Below are 20,698 nucleotides of genomic sequence, written 5' to 3' on the forward strand. Positions count from 1 at the left end.
TTTAGTATTCATTCACCTAACATCTTCTTGAAGTTGCTCCATGTTCATATTACAAATCTGGCTTAGATTTCTAAATTATTCCCATAATTTCAACAAATCATTGCAGGAAATGTTGTTGCTAGAGTTTTTCAAAATGAATAGACCCCAAATTTAACTTTTATTTTCATGTAGCAAATATCTACCTTTATGTATATGCTTGGTAGGCTTTTTTTCCCCCCCTAATATAAATGTGTTCATGTTGGGAGGGTGACTGAAAAACATTGTTTAGCTGCTTTCAGGAAAAATGTCTTAGTTTTCTATTGTATTTGTGGTTGATGGAAAAGGGCCTTAAAGATTAAGATTAAAATTAAAATTGTTGTTTCTACTTCTGACGTTGATCCAATACTACTATTCCTAGGCATGTTATTTCAGCTTTCATTGTCTTGGTAGCTCTGGTGCTACACATGAAGAAAGGACTTGCTTGTATCATGTGCTTTGTGATAGTTAATGGGGGGTGTCCTGATACCTTTTGTGTTCTGAGAAGTATGTCTTTACTTCCAGCTCATCTCTGAGTTGCTGTGGAAGAAATTTCAGTGTCTTGGTTTGTGGTTACTGTTAGTTCCATATGTAATGGCATAAAAAATGGAATAATGAGCATGGATGACTTGAAATATTTCTCTATATGGGAAAGAATACAGGTCAGAATATCTGTAAAAAGTTCTTTTTAGTTTTGGAGAAAGCTGAAGGGGAAGGGAAGAAGAAGGTGGTCAAGGAGAGGAAGGATGATCTGGGGAGTCTTGACTGTCTCCTGAGCTGTAACTTCTGTGTGCATTGCAGTCATCCACTTAGTTCGCAATTCTGTGAACAGTGCTGCCACAAGAAGCCCGCTTTCTGTCTGAAAACTTGTTTCCTGTGGTCCTTGTCCTGACAGGCGTTTGACTTCACAAAGAACTGCCCTTATGCAGACTAGGTTGTGCCAGATCAGTTCAGTTTAACCTGGACAAATTTTCTGAACCAGTTTACCAAATGGGTAGATGAATACTTTGTGCTGTTGCAGAGGAAAATGTGCCATCAGTCGTGGGATAGGGAGTAAGACTAAGAAGCAGTTCTCATTTATACCAGCGTACCATGCCTGGGAAGCTTTGGCACAGGGTTTCCCTTTGCTTCCCTTTGTTTCCCTTTCCTATCTATAGAAATACCAATATATACATATAGAAGAAAGACTTGGTGAAAGACTGTGAGATGCTTCAGATGCAGAGACTATAATAAAGATGGTTATGACTAGAAGAGACCTGCCTTCTTTTTTGAGCGTTGCCTTAAAAAAAAAAGTAGAAGTGTTCAGGTTTTCTTAAGTTAGGAACCAAACACACTCATCATTTGTTTGCTAAACTGTTTTATAAGGTGAGGTCAGACAGTGAGCAGGATTTATCAGAAGACATCATGGTTCTTTCAGAAAATGCTGTATGTGAAAAAATGGAAGCAATGACACCAAATCTTCAAAACTGTGAAGAAAAAAAGTTACATCCAAGCTTTCATGTAGCTCAAGAAAACAGGCACCAGGAAATCTGGTCAGTCCTTGAAGGTGTATGGAATACAATAAACTTGTACAGGTACAGTATGCTAAAGAAAATCAGAACTTCTACATAACCTTACATAATTTTCACACGAACACACTTTAGAAATTGCTTTTTTTTTTCCTATTTTAGAGAAGAAGTTATTAGTAATTAATCAAAATCGACAAAAAAAAAATCACACAACTTGTCACACAAAGAAGTGACAAAGAAGCATACAAATTGTGACATGGATGCAGTCAGGGATCTGTCTAGTCTGCTGCTCTTTTTCTGGACAGTGGCTGAAATAAGTTGCCTTAGAGAATGGTGTCGAAAACCCTGTAAGAGCCACAAATGTGAGACATCTGTGGAAATCTCATCTTTGTCCATAAAAAAGAGGCATTCAAGTTTTCTCATGGTTATTTTCTTTCCAAATCCTGTGGAGGTATACTAGCCTATGTAAAATTGTTTACTTTTTAAAAAACTTTAATCAATTTGAAATATAGTAAGTTTTCTTGTTAAGCAAAATCCTTCACTCTATAAAATCCAAATGCAGAATCTAGTGACGAATTTCCGTTCTGATCTAAACTCGAAGTTGCATGAAATTAAACCCCCCTCCATCTAGGTGTTTTACCATTGTTAGTATTTTGGTTATTTTTGAAAAATCTGCTTGAAAATCACTGAGATGCCACGCTTCTGGATGCTATCACAAAATCTGAATAGATACTGTGTTTTCTTTTTGTAATCTTAATCTGAAATCTTTTCAAAGGAGGGACACTGACTTATGTCAAGCACAAAGGAACTCAATTTTTGGTAGTCTGTTAAGGATTCACCTAATAAATGGTGATGATAACTCTACCAATGCCATTTCCACCCTAGCATTTGAATGTACTGTGGAGCTGGTGAGTCCTCTGGGCTTACACCAGTGCAAATTAATCTGAATTGAAGCTGGTTAAGAGGTGGCTTGGTGTGGTGTTCAGATCAGCTGAGGATCTGTGCCAGAGAACAGTCTCTCACTTAAAACAGTTCTCTTACTGGGACAGTAATCATGAATTTGAAGGTTTCATACAGGCATCAAGGAAAAACTCTTTCAAGTGTACCACTTTGTAATGAAAGTGCAACTGAACTGTTGGCCTTTGCTACCTGTTAAGGACCATACTGTGAAAAGAGCATAAAATTTGAGAATCAAAGGTCACTTCACACTCTTCTTGTTCACGTCAAGAAAATACTACTTATCTCACACCTGTGGGGATAATTCTTCATGAGTGCACTGCAGCTCATCGTCCCCATGCAACCATTGCAGGGAAGGTGTCAAGCCCATTCCAATAAATCTTGAGAATGAAGCTGCTTGAAAAATTGATGGAAAGCACTTTGTTTCTTTAACCTAACAATTCTCTTCTAAGAGAGGCTTACTTAGGTGTACTCAGGTCGTGCATGAAGAGACTGTTTCATTCTCAAGTGAAGTTTAATGATAAATCTGTTTCAGTCAAAGGTAAAATACTGTTACAGAATACAGTTTAAACAGGGAAGTACAATTGTAGGGCATAGTCTTTCTACTATTTATTCTAAGACTATTTTAGATAACATGGTTTTAGTATAGATTTACATTTGACCTTTCTTTTTAGTCAAAATACAATGCATACAATACATACTGGGTTTCTCTGAATTTTGAGAATTTTTATTAACTGCTTTTCAATGTCTCTTCTTTCTTTCTTTTTAATATTAGTATTGAAATTTTCCAAAAGTTGGACCCCAACACAGTAACTTTGACTGCAAAGTCTTCGTTTGAAGAAGCTTTTTTAGGTCTGCAGAAACTGTTGGCAGCTGTGAATGATATCCGTGAAGGAATCAGTAGGCAAGTATTTAGTCATAAAAGCTAGTGATAGTAACAGTCACTTAAAGTCATAAAAGTCACTGAAATCTTTTGATGTCAAACTACAATTTATTATGTGTGCTTGGTTACATGATTCTCAGTAAAAATCTTGGTATCAAGGCTACCTAGAACCATTTCTTGGTAGCAGAAGAATGTTGCAGACATTCAGATCTCTTGTAGTGAATTTTCTTTTTTATGACTTGGGACTTGTTTTCCAGTATTTGATGACGAACCACTCGCCTCTGCTCAGAGTGTAACCGGAGCTATGACATGAGTAACTAATACACTAGCTCTGATGGCAAGAACTTTTAATAATTCAGAACATTCATTTTTCATATGCGAGGCGCACTAGAATTGGGGCAAATTTCCGATTTAGTGAAGGACATAAAGTTTTGGGACTTCACTGTTACCAATTCTAGAGTATTCTTCATGGGTCAAAACCTATACTGCAGCAGCAACAGCAACAATCAATCAGCTGGACTCTCAGTTTAGGAAGGATAATATTCCCTCTGTCTTCCTTCTTTTTTAAAGAGTGCAGAATAATAAAAATGAAGCTTCGGAAAGACTAAGGTAGCTCGTGTATAGTCAGCTTAGTCCTTTTTTTATAGCAGTGAAGTTTATTCACTGGCAGGACCAGATACAGAAGAATGCTTTACACTGTCACTCTTACGATTGTGGAGTTCCTCAGTTTCCCATTGACTTTAAAGGGTGTTTGTAGGAGCTGGTTTGTAATTGTGGTTAAAGTTCCAGTAATTGCCATGAGCATCCGTAAGTGTTACAGACTGTGAATCTGAATGGCTGGAGGTATTTGATTTGGGAAAACACCACCACTTCGGACACTGTTTTTGCATACTAATGATAGAAATAGGTTAGAAAACTGTGAAATAGATGTATCGAATCGATTGGGCTTGCCCTGTACGTTAACAATCTGCCTTTTAAGTAAATGTTGAGGTATATTACATTTCTGTTGTAGACTGTAACGGCTTTGTTAGAGATCATTTAATAAGCGTATAATTTTTTTAAAGAAGTGTTCTTTCTATCATTCTACATAGTAGTGAGCTTTTAAACTTGCATTATCAGTACTAAGCAGTGTTCATTACAATCTTTGCTGAAGGATCACAGTCCTTATGCTATAGTTACCACAACAGTCCTTCTAAGTATGGATGTATGGTTATCCTAGTTGTGAAGTGTGAGGTCTGACCTGTCAAGGCATTTCCAAAGTCTAGAGCAGGGATCTGGAGCTCTGTCACTTGGGACTTGAGATAGTTTTCATTTGTAACTGCTAGAGTATTTCTTTTTTTTTTCAATAAAAATTGTGATAAAATCATGCAAACATTTGCTTCACTTGTCACCACTCCCAAATAAGTTTTTGTTGCTTTTTTTTTTCATTATGGTCAGAAGAATATGTCTTTAAAATGTTTCAGTAAAATATATATTCTGTAAGTCCCGAACAAGGTTCAAGGTATGCTCATGTGTGTTCACATGAGTGTAAAAGACCATCCCTGCCTCAGTAGTATTACAGCCTAAGTTATAGGTCTGATTTTTTTCAGCACACTAATAGTGGGACAAATCCATTCAAAGAATTGATGTCTTTCTTTCAAAGATAAATGGTCTAAATACTATGAAAGTAGAAACAGAAAAATATGGGTAGAAATGTGAGCTAGAATAGCTTGGTGGTAATTGATTCGTTTTCATTGCTGATTGTTTGTTTCAGTACTCCCAATTGAGATTAGATTTTAGTAGTGGCAATTGTCAGTTTTTTCTCTAAAGAAATTTTTTTAATAAAGCAGGTTACTGTTAAACTTGGTTCTTTTCATTCCGGTCCTGAAGTTCTTGCAAGAAACCCTGTGGTAGCAGTTTATACATGCGGTGGATGAGATTTAATGGGAATATGGTGCTTCAAAGTCGTTATTTCTGTGTTACAGCGGTGTTTAATTAAAACTTTGTGTGGCTATAACAAAAAACATTTTTTATTTCTTTTAGTGAAAGCTACTTATCTCCTGTATTTCCCGTAACGGGAGAGCTCTGTAAAAATAAAAAGGTCTAACATTATATCGGATAAATCTATTTTACAAAAGATGTACTTTCTTGATTAGAGCCATTGGAATATCTGGAGCAAAGATAAACAGAATTCTGTCATTTGACTTTATTTGAAATGGAGAGGCTATTTTCAGTTCCACGTGATTACCATGACACTCAATAATATTTATGAAATGGCTTTAAAAATTCCTTTCATACTTTTTAAAATTTTCTTTTCTACCACTAAACCGAAATACATTATTTATGCATCCAGGATGATTCTCGGAGTGGAGTAATTTTCTTGCAAGGTTGCATTTCGAAATGCCTGCTCTGAGTTTGTTCTGCAGGTTTGCAGTAGGGGGCATTGTGGAGCAAGAAATTCAGAGAGACTCTAACATGTAATCTTCTGGTTTAGTCTTGAGTATAGGTATTTAAGTTAGTTTGAGACTTCTGAGTAGGTTTTCCAAAGAGTCAGAAGCCATATTTATGAACCATTGTAGGTTTATATATATTAGGGAGTATTAAAACAAAAAGTCTGAAGTTTTAAAAAGCGAGAAGGAGGCTCGTTTTGCCTAGGGCACGCAGCCTAAAACTGAACTTAGAGTATATCAAGTATTCTTGAGATGTACTCACTTAAAAAGTGAGCATGAAATACCTATTTTCCACCCTTGACAGCAGAGGGTATTATATATGTTGATGTATATTACATTGAATAGCAATGAACAAAGATTATTAAACCCCTGAAATTTATACTTCAAGTCAAATTGTAAAACCATTACATGTTTTTAAATAATTTTGGATTCAATAATATTTCTGACTGTTTTCAGTGATGATTTACACTTGTATTTGTGTTGTGTATTATTTGGGTTGGGTATTATTTGGAACCAGTTAACTAGGGGACCTAATTTAAAGTCTCTTAATTTAAGTCTTTAAAATAAATTAAAATATTTATCTTCAAAAATTTTTAAAGATAATTTCTTGGTTTTCAAGTAGCTCTTTGAGGCAACAGCTCAGGGTTTTCAAGTTTGTGCCAAATCTTTCATCACTCGTAGAAATTCTTCCACTGATTCTGCTGGAAGACATTTGGGCCCTTCATCTTTGGAGAGAATAGAGGTTTAAGTACTTATCACAGCTAATTAACTCTTACAGATCTTGTTCTAAGAAGTGCAGAATGCCTTGCAAGGTATCGCTGCTGGGGGGTATATATATTTGAGATATATTTGACTCTATACTTACGTTACATCATAAATTCTCTCCACTTTCTGCATGCAGGATGTGTTTCTTTTTTAACCTGTTGAAATTAACGTGTGCACCAGCACCAGCAGAAGATTGGAAGTGCTTGTAGGTTTTCATGATCAGTCATCTGAAACATGTGTCTTGTTGCTGTTAAACCTTCCCATTAACATACTGGTTGGAATATTGGATACAAATAGCTTTCTTCCCCTTTCAAAGGCTTCAGCAGCAGCGTTTAAATGTGTCTGTAGGGGTTTACATTAGCCAGCGTTTTCCCTTGGCTGAATATAACTTCTGATTCAAAGGTTTATATGCATTCCTAGGGAATTTTACATGTCTTCATGGTTCCTGCCCAAGTTGCTTTTACATCAGAAAACCTTGTTAACAGAAAAGAAAAAGGAAGTTTAGTCTTTGGTGAATTGATATAGTTATTTCTAGTTTGATTTTTTTCATCTGTTCATTAAGAGATAATTGTTTTGTTCACATGCCAACTTTAAAATCACTCACAATTTACAGCATGTACTCTTAGATACAATACTCATAAATATTTGTACTAATATAGTGTCAGCTGTAAAAATATTTACCTGTTACTTATTGCAGTAAGGAATCTGAATTCTGCTTTTCTAATATATTATCTAAATGGAATTTCTCTCAAATTCCCAATGATTTTGTTTGGAAAGCACTGATTTAGACAAGGACTCCATAAACATTTGTAAATTAAAAATATAGTTTTTTACGATCTCAATAGCGCAGCAAAGCGTTACTGTATGTGAACTGATCACTGAATTGAATGTTTTGGGATTAACTCCATGGAGCATTTTGACCACACATAGTCTGATTGGCACAGCTGAGAGCAGGATTACGGTTGGATGAGCCGTAAGGCATCTTGCGGAGAGGCGTTGTATGTGGAAATGTCCCTCCCGAGGGGTCAGCACTAACGCAGAAACATCCTCTTGTTTCCTAAGAAAAAAAACACTTTACATCAGTAATAGCATTTCTGAAGCTCGTGTTTCTGTAGTATTGTATCCTTTAGTTTAATTATCGTGCCTGATATAGTTGAAAATATGCAGTATCTGACAAAAGATAGTTTCTCCTAGTTGTAGTGCTTCCTTTCCTACATGGATTCTTTGCCCTCTCCTGTTACATTTGAACTTAACCTACAGCCTTCTCTGCTGCCAGGATTCAAATTTGTCCTTCACCCTTTTGCCTATTTTAATGAGAGCTGTAAGAAATTAAAAAGTTGCAAGACCTCTGCCTCTGTCAAATACAGCTGAAATTGGCCAGTGCTTAACAAGGTGCAGGGCGGGGGTGAGGCTGTGGTAACTGTTTAAGCCTTGTGGCCTTTAAGCCAGTCTAAAAAGCAAAAAAGTTTGAATAAATGAGTTAGTGTTGTAGAAGCCATGGTCCTTTCTGACCTTGCAAAGCTACGGAATAGGCATCTAGACGAAGTGGGCCTAGGATCTGACATCTGAAGTACTTCCACAATAGAAGAAAGCATGAGCTTGACTTTATTTTGGGAAAAATACCCTTAATTTCCCAATAGGTTGATGTTGAACAAAACTCTGGCATGTGTTGATCATTGTAACACCAGTTTAAATCCCTCATTGCAGTGCAGTGTAATGAGGAATTGTTAACAAGCCACGTTTGTTTTTCCATTTCTCATCTTTTTTGCTTCCCTGATCTTTTGACAGATTAAACGGGGCTTTTAATGGGTTAAGTGGACTTTTATACAATTAAGTCTCATGCCTTTTTGATTAACCGCACAGATTTATTGAATTGGTTAATGCTTTATGACAGTCTTATCAGTCTTATGCCGCAGGCAATTACATAGAACTGTTGAAGAGGAGTGGCTCAGTGTGGCAAATACTGAGGTACAGAGGTTCGGCCAGATGTGAGAGTGATTACCACGTAGTCTCATATGACTTTTATCCATATGCTTTATTTGTTATAGCCCAGGATTTCAGTGTTTGTGAGCAGCTGGCAGGCTGGCCTGCTTTCACTGCCAGATTGTTTTGTGGGCTGGTTTTTTTTTTCCTTCTATTTCCTAAGTTAATTTTCTGATCCTTTCCAGATAGGCTTTGCTTGTTTCCCAGGTCTTCTCTGTGCACAAGCGAGGAACCACATTGTGAGCTATTTCCTAACCATTTCCATTTTTGATTATCGTATCTCTCACTCTATGCATGCGTTTGGCATCAGATGAGTGACAGGACACTAGGTAAAAAAACGTTCTGAGTGGTTTGGGAAGCCCTATTGCTTATGAGATAGAAATCATTAAGCCTGACTCGCTCCTTTCTCCCTTCTGCCCCAGGAACAATACCTAACCTCCGTTTTGTAGCTGGTACCCATAGTCACTTTTTGTGTCTTTCTATGACATGCTCTTCTCTACCGCACGTACTAAATATTTTCAGAAAATTTGCACAGAACCATACTACAGTTTTTAGCTTGATCAACAAATTGCATTTTAGTGGTGATCCAACTTTCATGTCACCCACATCCTTGCCAACCTGCTCAGAGCATGATGTTTGGACTAATTGGAAGTTGAAGTACATAACGTGGGGTCATTTGTAGTTTGGTTTTGCATGGCTGTGCTGATAGGAAAGGCAAAGCGATTCAGTGGTTTTCCACCGTCTGCTTTTGAAATACGTTTGATGTCATGTTGAGAGAGAAGAAAAAGCGGTGGTTAACTATTGCAGTGGTCACAATACTGAGATTCAGATTGCTCGTTAAAAGCGTTTTACATAAGAGCCCGTTTGCTTCATGTATTATTAATTTAGAGGGTGTTCTCTAGACATAGTTTATAGCTGAGACAGACTTTTTTTCACTGAGAAACTTTGATGAAAACAAGATCAACTTGCTTTAATGAAGTAGCAGATGCAGAGTTGATGTGCATACAAACATGTCCAGATTTCCCAATGTATATCTTCTCTTAAAATTTCTATTTTCCGTAACACAGAATGGTGGCTACTGGAGATGAAAGGAACATAAAATGATTAAGCCCAGTAGACAGCAGCAGTGGTGTGAAATCATTCCCCTGCAGACAGGAATGTGTTACAATTTTCTGCATAAAAATATATTCCAAGAGTGGAGCTTGTATTCCAGTTCCTATTTAGTTGAAAACAGCAATAAGCATGTTTTATGAATGCTGACCTGTTAAGAATTTGTGGGGGAAGTTACTGTGCAAGCTCTTCTCTCACCAGCTTCTTTTCAATACTCCATGTGTAGCAATGGCCCTTCCTTGAAAACAACAAGTGTCTTTTATTTGAAGATATTGTAAAGCCTTGAGCCAAATGTCAGACTTCTCATTTCATGTTATAAACCCAGAAGCAATTGTTGTCATAATCCAAGAAAACGCCATAAAATAAGTTACAGGATTTAACATTAAGTTACTTGTATGCTTATTTACACATTTTACTTTGTTTTTTTTCCAAAGAACCGGAATCACAGCCGGTTTGTGCATCCACCTGAGGTCTGGTAACTTACAGTGAGTCAAACCAATAATGTTAGCTGTTTGCTAGTACACTCTGGTCACCAGTCCAAAATTAAGTATGTTTTCCAATTTGATGTCCTGACAAGAAATGAATATGAAGAGGGTGAGGGTTACCTTATTGAGTGCCTGAAGTGCGTAGTCTGGGGAACACCAGTGGAATAATTTTTAAGTCTGCAGCATCCTAACTGGTGTCAAGATTCAGATTCTCTAGTAATCGCTGGAAAGTGCTCTCTTCAGTGAGAAAAGATCAAATACAGTGTATGTGATGCTGGTGCTTTCATGGTGTTACGTTCGCTAAGGGAAAGGAAATGTGGGTGGTGTGTTGGCTGCTTTCATACAGTACAATTAAAGATCTGTGCAAAACCAGAGGTCTAAAAATGACCTTGGAATTACAGTCTAATATTGCTTTGAAAATTACTCTCAAACTGGTTTTCTTTAAATGTAGTCCTGCTAAGAACGATGGAGTGAAACTTGGAAGTTTCTAGCCACTTCTCTGCCCCGGGAAGTCAGATGAACAGAAATAGCCATGCGGAGATGCCATGTAGTCAGAGGGAAAGGCAGCACCGTTTAATCCTGCCTTCCACTCCACTCTCAGCCTCTTCCTTCACCTTTTCATAGCTCATATCCACATTTTTCTTCCACAAAATCCAGAAGCGCATAATTAATACAGGTCTTTCTCTCACCCGCTGCCCTTTCCCCCCCACCCTCCATCCTTCCGATAGAAAGCTTACCTGGCTGGGTTTCCCACCGGCAGCTCAGCTGTGGCAGCAGTCTTACTTACCCTGCACCCTTCCGTCTGTGTCCTTGGCACAGCAGGAAAAACGCAGTGATGAACGTATTTTGCCCCAACACATTGTATGGCAACATGTAATGGCCTTCAGGTGAAGTTATTAGTAATATCTTACCTTTTATGTTTGCTACGGTTTTGCATTCCGTTTTATGAACAGGAACATGCAAGCTTTCCTCCTTTTTGTATGAAATAAAAGGCAGAATGGTACAAAAATCATTAGCAATAGAAATCACACTTTCCCAGGCTCGGGTGTACCCGTTTATTTATATTGCGGATGACTGATGCGATAGCTAAAGCTGATGCATTGTCCCTTGCAGACAGGGTTGCTGGCTGATGGCTACATGGAGCTGGTCGGTGGGAATCTGAGCTGCGATGCAGTCCGCGCTGCCAAGATTCCCAGCGTTTCCAAGGATGTTTGCCAAATTGTCTCTGCCGGGGTTTTACGCTGTCAAAGCTGATAGCTTTCTCACTGAGGTAGCAGTTGAAGGCGTTGAGGTATTTTTAGGAAAACTAGCCAATTGGTTCTCCTGCTGACTTCAAGTTGGCAGGTTAAGTGTTTTAGTTTAAGAAAAAACTTCTGGGTACATCTTCTTACGAAGGGGGAAAGAATGTGTGACTGATTTTTGCAACAGTGAGAATTCCTATGTAAAATCATGATGAAAATAAGCAGCGGACTTACTAGTTACAATAAATCCTGTTGTGTGTCACAGTCTTCCAGCACTGTTTAAAATACAGTGCCTTTTTTAACTGGGATTTTTAACTTATTCTATTAGTTTTCTGTTTTTTTTCAATTCCTAATTAATTCATTTATAAAGGCTTACAGCTTGCAAGGGGAGGGAGGGAAGAATTTGGGCACTTTCCCATGGGAAAGTAAACAGAGCTTCCCAAAAAGATTTTTTTCATTTTTTTTTTTTCCAAATCCTGTCGTTTTCTTAATCATTATTTACATACTTAAAACTTAACATAAGGCGGAATTTTATCAGTATTTCTTAATACATGTAAAGTGTTACATGGTTTTTAATGTAGATTTTAATGTACATTTTGTGATGTTTAAGACGGTTCTGTTTTTTTCCTAGTGGATGCAAATTAAATTACACTGAGGTATAACTGAGTTACAGCTGCTTAAATAGATTAGGAGAATTAATTTTTGAGAGAATCACTTCCTTACTGGATCATTTTTGGAGCCTTGTGGAGAAGGGTGTACATATCTTAAAACTTCCTTACGGAGAGACCAAAGCTGATGCTTTCTTCTGCGGGTGGTATCTCCGCTTGTAACGTGGTGAACAAGGACTGGATTTTGGGAAAGAGTGAAATGTTGCTGCCTGCTGTGTGCGTTTGTGGCTAAATAAAATACCAGTATTTCACATGGTACGGGGTTCTTCATAAAGACACCTCTCTTCAGCTGTCAAACCCGATTTTCGCTTCTCGGTATTGGGTGGGAATCGGTTGTTATTATTAGAAGTAGCAAAAATGGTACATAGATTGCAGCATTTGAGCTGTACATTAGGATGCCGGAGGGAATGAGTTAAAGCTTTAGCTAGTGTGGGAAAGTTTTGTATTGCGTGTCACTTTTCTGTTGCTCCACATTAATACAGCAGGCTTTGCTTATGTGAAACAAAAGGCTTTTAATTATTGCTGGTTTTCTTCCCGTCTATATAGAGAAATTGCTCATGGAAACATCAGTTGAATTTTTAATTGGGAAAAACCTTCATAGAAAGTCCTTACAGAAATAATAAGCTCATTTAATTCTTTTAGGGGGAGCGGAAGGGGATGGGTGGAAGGGAAAATTCTTCAAAGATCAGAATTTTCTTTTTGTTTAAAGAAAGTAATTAGATTTTTTTTTTTTCCCCATGAAGCACTTCTGACTATTTTTTTAACTCTTCCATAGAACCCTTTTATACTTGCTTAAAAAAATCCGCAAACTTTTTCTTTTTCAGAATTTTGACCCCAACCAGTAGTTTCCAAGATATTTGGACCCTCTATAACTTCCTCATAAGCAACGAGGTATGAAGCTTTCTTTAACATTTTGTCAGATACACTTATGTTACAGTTTTTATTTAAAATGGTTACGAGGTTAGCTGTCTCATCGCTCTGTTTCCACTAAGCTAGAATTTTGAAGATCTGCTGTTATTTATTAGGTGTTGGACATAAAAATATATTTTCAGTTGGTACCTACCAAAAGTTATTTGAATCTCTACCAGTATTGGAGTTGTTTGCGTGCCTTTCTGAGCAGTCACTTGTTGTGAATGACTCGCTCTAGAGAGGAGAAAGTCTTGAAGCTGAAGTCACCAAAACATCCCTGACCTAGTTGTTTCAAGAAGAGGGTACGTTGCAGTAGGTAGTTCTGTGGAGAATATTGGCTGCAGTTCAGAGGAGAAAAAATAAATTGAAATTACGAGTTATTCATAAAGTTTTAACTCATTTGTGCTGAAAGATTTTAAGAAGAGAAATTGAAATGAATGTTTGCAGTAGAATAGAGGTATTTTTCCATTTAGTATATTACGTATTTCAGATTTGCAGTCCTCTCCTATGCAGGAAAATATATTTGGGTTTTGGGCCTGTACATATGGGGTGACTATATGGAATTAACGTGAGTCAGAACTTACTCCGTTTGCTATAGAATTGTAGGGTAAATTAAGAGGGGAGGAAGAATTATTTAAGGTCGTTTAGATTTGTGCAGAAATTGTTAGAAAAGGGAGCTGGAGTGGTATCTATCACTCCCATTATATACAATCATGATTGTTAATTTGTAATATTTGATTTTATAATACATAGCATGACTTTTTTATGTACTGTCTCAACTTGGGAGGTAATACATTAACCATATCTGTTATACCAGCTGTATAATTTCAATCGGTATGTGATACATGGTAAATTACTATGTTAATTCTTTGTTCTTTGTTTTAGATAAACAACAGTATAAAATTCACTGCTGAGGAGCTTTATGAGTGTGTTTCACAAGAGAGATATCGGTAAGCCAATTACTGACCACATCAGATGGGTTTTGAGACAGCATTTTAGCATGTACTGTATTAACCAAAGTACCATAACAGAAATCGTGTGGATAAATAAAAAATCAGCATTGTCAGAGGGGCATGGGGAAGCTGAGTGGGGATATTTTCTCTCCCCCCCCCGCCTTTTTCTTTTTAGTGATTTATTATTACAACAGAGTAGGAGAGAACAGAAATTAAATTAGAGATGAGCTATTAGCGTCTACATAGTGATTTTCAGCTGTTTGAGGTGAGATGTTTGTCCCTCTTTCCTCTACCAGTTTTGAATTCATGGCTTAGTGGCAGGCAGAGCCAGTATAGGTCAGCATTCATTGTAAGGTAGGTTAGAGCATGAGACGGCATTTAAATGAATTTGATTATAACTGAAATTCTGTTTTGGTGAGGTATTTCGTGTAACAGAACCTGATTATTATGAGCACTTTGCTTAAATCAGCAGAGGAAAAAACTCTGCGATTCTGGAGGCGATTCAAGTGATTGAACTGTACCATGAAAACTGGGCATATCTGCAGTTGCTGTGCTACGTTGTGGCCATCGTTATTAAAGTCATAAATTAAGCCATTGTATGTTACTAAGCCATTTGTAAGTACAGTTAGACAAAAAGGAGAAACAGACATAAGATTCCAAGTACTTGTTTCCATTTTAGGAGGCTTTTTTACAGTTCAATCACAGGAAAATAAAGGTTCTGTTGTACAGCTGAGTTAAAGGCCTTGAAAACATTAATCTAAAAACGAGTGTCACGCAAGCCTTGCAATTCTTTACTGTAAAGTTTCTGGCTCCTAAAAGGTTTCTTTCTGAGTTTGTGTAATTGAGGGCTTGTAAATCCAAATTCTGTAAGGTTTTTAAAATGCCATAGTGGTTTTTTAATAGATCTTAAGTGGATAATAAAAGATAGGTAAATATTTTCTTTGATGTTCCTGTTATATGTATATGAATTAGCTGTAACTTGCCAGGCTATGAAGCATGGTTCCATCAGCTGCATAAAAGGCTTGCAGATTATTTTAATGTGAGTAGGCAGATTATTCTAAAAAGCTTTCTTTTGCCTGGATTGATACACATTGCCCAAATCTTCTGTGAATTTTAAAGTCCAAATTGCTAGGTTAGGGGAGAGGAGGTGTGCAGGGAGGGAGAGATTTTAATGTATGTATCAGTAGAGAAAAGTGGTTAACTGGCTTGAGTTGGTGACCAGCACTTCTGTAGTTCTCACATTTTCAAACGTTTGTGGGCATCTCCATCATTGTCTCTATAAAATGTGCAGCGTACATACAGCCTTTGCTGTTGTGCTAAGGGTAGCAAGGGAACTGCAGTTTCTTGATGTTTGAAAGGTGTCCCTAGGTCCACATTTTATCAGAAAGCCTGAAAACGTGGACCATTGTCGTGAGTTCTGTGTGCCATGGTAGATTTCATGGCCAAAACAAATGTTCTCACCAGAACTTCCGTTTTCTGGATGAGCGGTACAGGGTGAGGGTGACATTTTTGTTACATATAAGTTATGTCCTTTGAAAACATATAAAGCAAACGAAGCAAAGATTAAGATCTGTTGCGATAAATTCAATCCACACATTTTCAAAGTACTTCCTATATCTAATTGTTGTTCTCAGTTATTACAGCAATGAAGCTATTTGGTATTATAGAAGTGAAATAAAATATGACTCCACCCAATAAAGCAGAGATGCTAAATGATGTTTTAAAAGCACTCAATTAAAAAGAGATGTTCCAAGAGTAGAGGCATACATAGGAAAGGAGACTGCGTTAAGGCAGGCTGAATTACTTGTGCCTTGGCAGAAACATGCTGAACAAAGTGTTTCCCCTTGCTTCAATCACTAGCGAACGTTTTTACTTTAACTTAGCTTCTGAATTCTTTGGGAGATGCGTTCCTGTCTAGAATATTTGTACTCTGACTGTTCCTTTTTCAGGATGCACCAAAGATGCTCTTGTCTTGAAATTTTGATCCAAAGGGTTTCTCCTTATCTGGAGAGGGAAAAGGCCTACTTGAAGCTAAATATTCAAAGCTACATGCACAATTCTCACTGCTTTCGTATCTCTGAGTGGTGCTGTAGGCTTCGCTATCACAGCAGCATTGAGAAGATGCCAGCCAAGGACTAAGGTCCAGATCTTTAGGATATATATGGAACAAAAAGACTGACCCTGCCCCAGAGATCCACTGTAACAATTCTTTGCATCTTCAACAAATACACAAAATAAGTTTTTTCCATAAGAAACTCTTACATGACTTTTTTTTTATTTTTTCTGAACTTGCCTGCTAGTCACCTGGTAGATTCCAGTCTTCCTCTCGTAGACCTGAGTAGTGTTGACCTAAGACCTCTCCTTTTTTGGTGGGGTCCCCCCAGCATTGCTTCCACATGTCCCCTGTCCTTACGTAGGTAGAGACTGACATGTGGTGAGAGCAAAGCCCTGTGACAAGACAAAATCTGTCCCTTGTATGCGTCAGGTCTGTCACAGTTAACATCGCTGCTGGGGGCCGAGGCAGTAGCTGCGAGGGAGGAGACGGGATTGTACAAAGGTAGCAGAGGGCAGGCCTGGCCGCGAATGTCTTCCTCGGTACCGATTCTTCAGGCCCGATAAAGCGGGTTTATGAAAATCCTAGCCTGGGGAATCTTTCTGAATTGGAATGAAGTTTTTTCCCTTTCGAATAGTGGGAACATGCCACAGTCCCAAGCTGCTTCAGCAGAAGAATTAGGTAGATTAAGGGAGGTTTAAAGCCCTCGTTTATTCCTCCCTCCCCTCCCATTCACGTGTGCGCTGTGGGCAGCAGAGTTGCTGGATTGCAAGAAGAGTTTCAGAGAGGTCGCTAGTTTTTATGGCCAGCAGCTAATGTGAAGACTTAAAGTTACCCATTTAGTACTATCCAAGGCTTTTGAGTTTTCACTGTTGACCAGTGAACAGTTTGTATCATTGGATGGAAAGGGTAAGTGATAGAACAAATTATTCAGGCTTTGTTTCGCAAGCTGCTGATCTTGTCTGAACTAAGAAAATACATTGTTTGGAGGCCCAGGCATCCAAGTAGATCGCTTGAAAGCAACGCGTGACTTCTCTACTGCTTTTCTTGCTCTTCCACCTGGTTGCATCTACCTTAGAGTAACCTAGCAAAGGAGGTGGAGGTGTCTGCGTTAGGCAGGGCTTGGGAAGATGCCGACGCCTCGGGTCTGGAATGGGCACGGACACGGCGATACCAGCGCGCTCGACCCCTCCGGCAGAGTAGCTGTGCCAGTGCCGTAGGTTATTGCTGGAGAAATGCGATACGTTTAGAGTGCTCTTTGTGATAGAATTCATCTCCTGCTCTCTCAGGCTGATCTGCCAAGCTTATGTTACTTGTGAGAGCAAAAAATACTGGCAAGGTATGGCATGTATCCTTTTAAAAGCATCTCTTAGTTTGAATCATATTAAATATAAATATATATATATATATATATATAAAAAAAGAAATTGATCAGTGAAAAAAAACCCAAACTAACAAATCTAGCTGTTGGATATAGATCTGCATCGATACAGGCATAAAGAAAACGTGTGTAAATTTGTGCTCAGCATAGTAACAGAAAAATTATTTCAGAGGCTGGTCTGGTAGCCCTCAGGCTGCACCTGTGTGACTTAACCTTGCTTTTTTTCCTCTTTTTTTGAGAAGTACCTTTTAAACGGCCTTTTGAGAAAGGATGTTTTGGAAAACCAAAGTTATAGAATGTTTTCTGTGTAATCAGGTTTAAATTCCTCTTTTGAAACAAAAGTCTAAATAATACATAGGTGTAGTCAAGAGATGTATTTTGTGTGTAAATACATTATATGTAAATATATGAAAGATGGTTTGAATTGAACCTTCCAAAATCCCCATTCTGTCAAGAAAGCTGTAACAAGTGACCTTTCAACGCTGATTATTTTTTAAAACTACCTTTACATAATACAATGAAAAGCAAAAAGTAAAAAGGAGCTCTGCCTTTTTGCCGAGTTATGGTTTGGCTGTTTTAAGGTATTTGTATAAAATCATTGATTTTAGCAGCTTTAGAGCAAAAGTCACTGCTACTTCTTGGTCTTATGGAAATTGCCTTTTTGATTATACACATCACAACTGCATAGTTTGTCTTCTGCCATATCCCTTTTTAGTTAAAAATTGTATTAAATTGTATTTTGAGTCAGGACAACTGCTTTCAAGCTTTGTAGCCACTTTCCTAGTAGGAAAGCAAGAAATAATTCCTAGCAGCTGCTCCTCCTCAGGGGCTGCGTTTGGTTGCAAATACCAGAGCAGAGCCTGCAGAAACCACCGGGCGGGTAACGCGGAGAGCAGCTGCTGTTTCACCAGTGCCGGCGTGCCGAGGGGCTGTTGGGAGGGCGTGAGAGGCAGGAGCGATGCTCAACACGGGGCAGACCGCGTGCTGCTTTTCCCTGGGGGGGCGAAGGGGAATTTTTGCATCATGCTCGTGCAAGCAAGAACAAAAACATCTGTGCTAATTGTCAAAATAACAATTCTTACGTAGGCATGAGGTCATTTTTTTAAACTCTAGACTTCAGCTGCCTTATCTGTGATTGATTGATTTTTTTTTTTTTTAATCTCCCCAAGTGCAATAGCAAATATGTTTGCAAAATACTCTAGCTTAAGTATAGAAATGAGGATTTCTTTTTTTTTTCTTGCTGTTTACCATTTAACCAATTTTACCATCTAATTCCAAGTTCAAATAAAAAAGCAGGAGCAGGTATTTTGGCAATTTTACTGCTGGAAAAAAGGCAAACTGCGCAGGGAAGACTGGTCAAACTGTGTGAGCAAATAAAAATAAAGCTGCAGATCGAAGTCAGATTATCCCGGAAGCCTAAAATCGGTCTCTGACCGTATTGTAACTGTGGATAGAACTTGTTTCTGTCTGCAACATATAAACCTATAGGAAATGTATAGTTGACTTGCAGCTCAAACACATTCATTAAAAAAACAGTAACATTTTATATTATTGAAGGTTTGGTTTTGGGTTGAGAAGACTGAACTAATGCTTGCTGTGTGGCTCTTGGATTGTTCCTTATTAAAGGTGTTGTTGCAGGATACAGCTGGGAACACGTAGTGATTAGCCAGCTCTGTAATAAACAACTTGATCTTTTTCTATAAAGATAAAAATATGTCTGAGTATTCTCCACTTTTGACAGAATTAAAGCATGGTGTTAGAATCCCTTTGAATTTTGTTTTAAGGGAATATATGGAAAGATTCCCATCTGTAAAATGGGTCTATTGTGTCCCGATAACCTTTGTATCGTCTCTTCCCTAGGGAGAGGTTGGAAGTCGGGTGTTGCCAACTGGCGCAGCTGGAGCACACCGTTAAGCAGTGTCACGCGTCGGTTCACACGGAAGCCAAGAACAGGGGCTGGCTGTGACACCTGGGTCAAGTCTGGAGCTGCGGCACTTCACCCCCTGCGTTTTCCTGGTCGAACTCTTAACAACTCCTCTGGTGTGCGTGAAGGAAATATTCGAGGAACCGAAAATCTGCCACCTTTGTTCTCGATGGCGCTGGTTTGTATTTGAGTTGAAAGAAAAAACCAACTAGTTACTTACGTGCATTAAATGTCAGAATTTCTGCTAAGAGTCGCAAGCTAGCGGAATTTTCTGTCTCAAGTGCGGGGCTCTGGGTTGGTGCAGCGGGCGTGCAGCAGGTGTGCTGGGCTGCTGCTCTGAATTCCAAGCGTCCGCGGTAGGAGCTGGCGCCCTTAATGGTTGCGTAGGGAAAAGCCACCCACGGCTTTTGTTCTGCTGGTACTTGGGCAGTGACAAGTGAGAAAAAAGAATGTGTCGTGGTACCTGGGGGCCTGAAAGGACTGAAAGGAAAGCAGCCGCACACAAAGCCAGATACCTGTGGTGCTTGCTACCCCTACGGACATGACAGACTAAAACACAAATGCAATGTATGTATCCTATGTAGTGAACTATGTAAGGCCTAAGAGAGGATATAGAATGGGGAAAGAAATGGATTGATGCTCTTCTTTTTTAAAAACAAAACAAAAAACCCACCCTCATGCTGGACCTCTTTCCAGAGGGAAGGGGTGTTTTTCCTTTGTTAAAGTTGTTATCTACTTAATCTTCATACAGCAGAAACCTGCTAGCAACACTCTTGGAAAACGCCTCATCCCCCCCTTTTGCCACGCTCTCCTGCAAAGGCAGGAGCGGTTTTTCCCCCTGGGGGTTGTACTCCGTGACTCATCTCTGCCCGCCAGGCGACCGCGCTCTTTGAATGTACTGTTTGTCACGTTCCAACACTGCTTTAGGTCGACGAAACTTTCCAGAAGCCATTTTCAATGCTGCTGTGCCCTTGGAAGCTACCTCTTCTATGTATGCATTTGTACAGAGGTGAGATGACTGGCAACGTTCTAGAAGTGTTTATTTTGGTATTAACTTTTGGATGTATTTGTACAATCTTTGTTGTAAAAATCTAATTTATTGTTACAGTAAATGGCAGTTAATTCTACATGGCTGTTTCTTTGAATAGCTCCATTTTCACTTTGCCCAATTACTGCTGATGCAAGTTCAATGCAGTTCTTGCCCCAGACACTTGAAAGTCAGAGACAAGTGGGTTGGCAGAGTTACTGTGGGAGCAAAATTCATTTTAAGGGGTATTTCCACTCATGTTGTTGTCCCACGAGTGGGGTAAGTATGTTATGCTCCAGTAAGGTTACGTTGGCACAGCTAGGAAGCGAGATCAACTTAAGCACACGTCTGCCTGCCTTGGCTTGCATCTGCTTCTGATCGGCTGTGGGAGAAGACAGCTACTGCAC

At 38.6% G+C, this 20,698-nt stretch overlaps 1 protein-coding gene across 2 annotated transcripts in view; it reads left to right on the plus strand.

The window, feature by feature from the left end:
• Positions 1–20,391, plus strand: part of SWT1 (SWT1 RNA endoribonuclease homolog) — a 36,847-nt gene extending 16,456 nt beyond the window's left edge. The window contains exons 15-19 of one of the 2 annotated variants that reach the window (XM_075156962.1): positions 1,381–1,589; positions 3,256–3,384; positions 12,869–12,935; positions 13,839–13,903; positions 19,201–20,391. In XM_075156962.1, coding sequence (XP_075013063.1) covers positions 1,381–1,589; positions 3,256–3,384; positions 12,869–12,935; positions 13,839–13,903; positions 19,201–19,306 — 576 coding nt within the window. In that variant the 3' untranslated portion in view covers positions 19,307–20,391. Of the gene's footprint in view, positions 1–540; positions 715–1,380; positions 1,590–3,255; positions 3,385–12,868; positions 12,936–13,838; positions 13,904–19,200 lie in introns of those variants that run through there. The other variant, XM_075156963.1, reaches the window with a different exon arrangement.
• The last annotated feature ends 307 nt before the right edge of the window (positions 20,392–20,698 follow it).

The sequence above is a fragment of the Calonectris borealis genome, chromosome 8, assembly GCF_964195595.1.
Source record: "Calonectris borealis chromosome 8, bCalBor7.hap1.2, whole genome shotgun sequence".
Classification (NCBI taxonomy): Eukaryota; Metazoa; Chordata; class Aves; order Procellariiformes; family Procellariidae; genus Calonectris; species Calonectris borealis.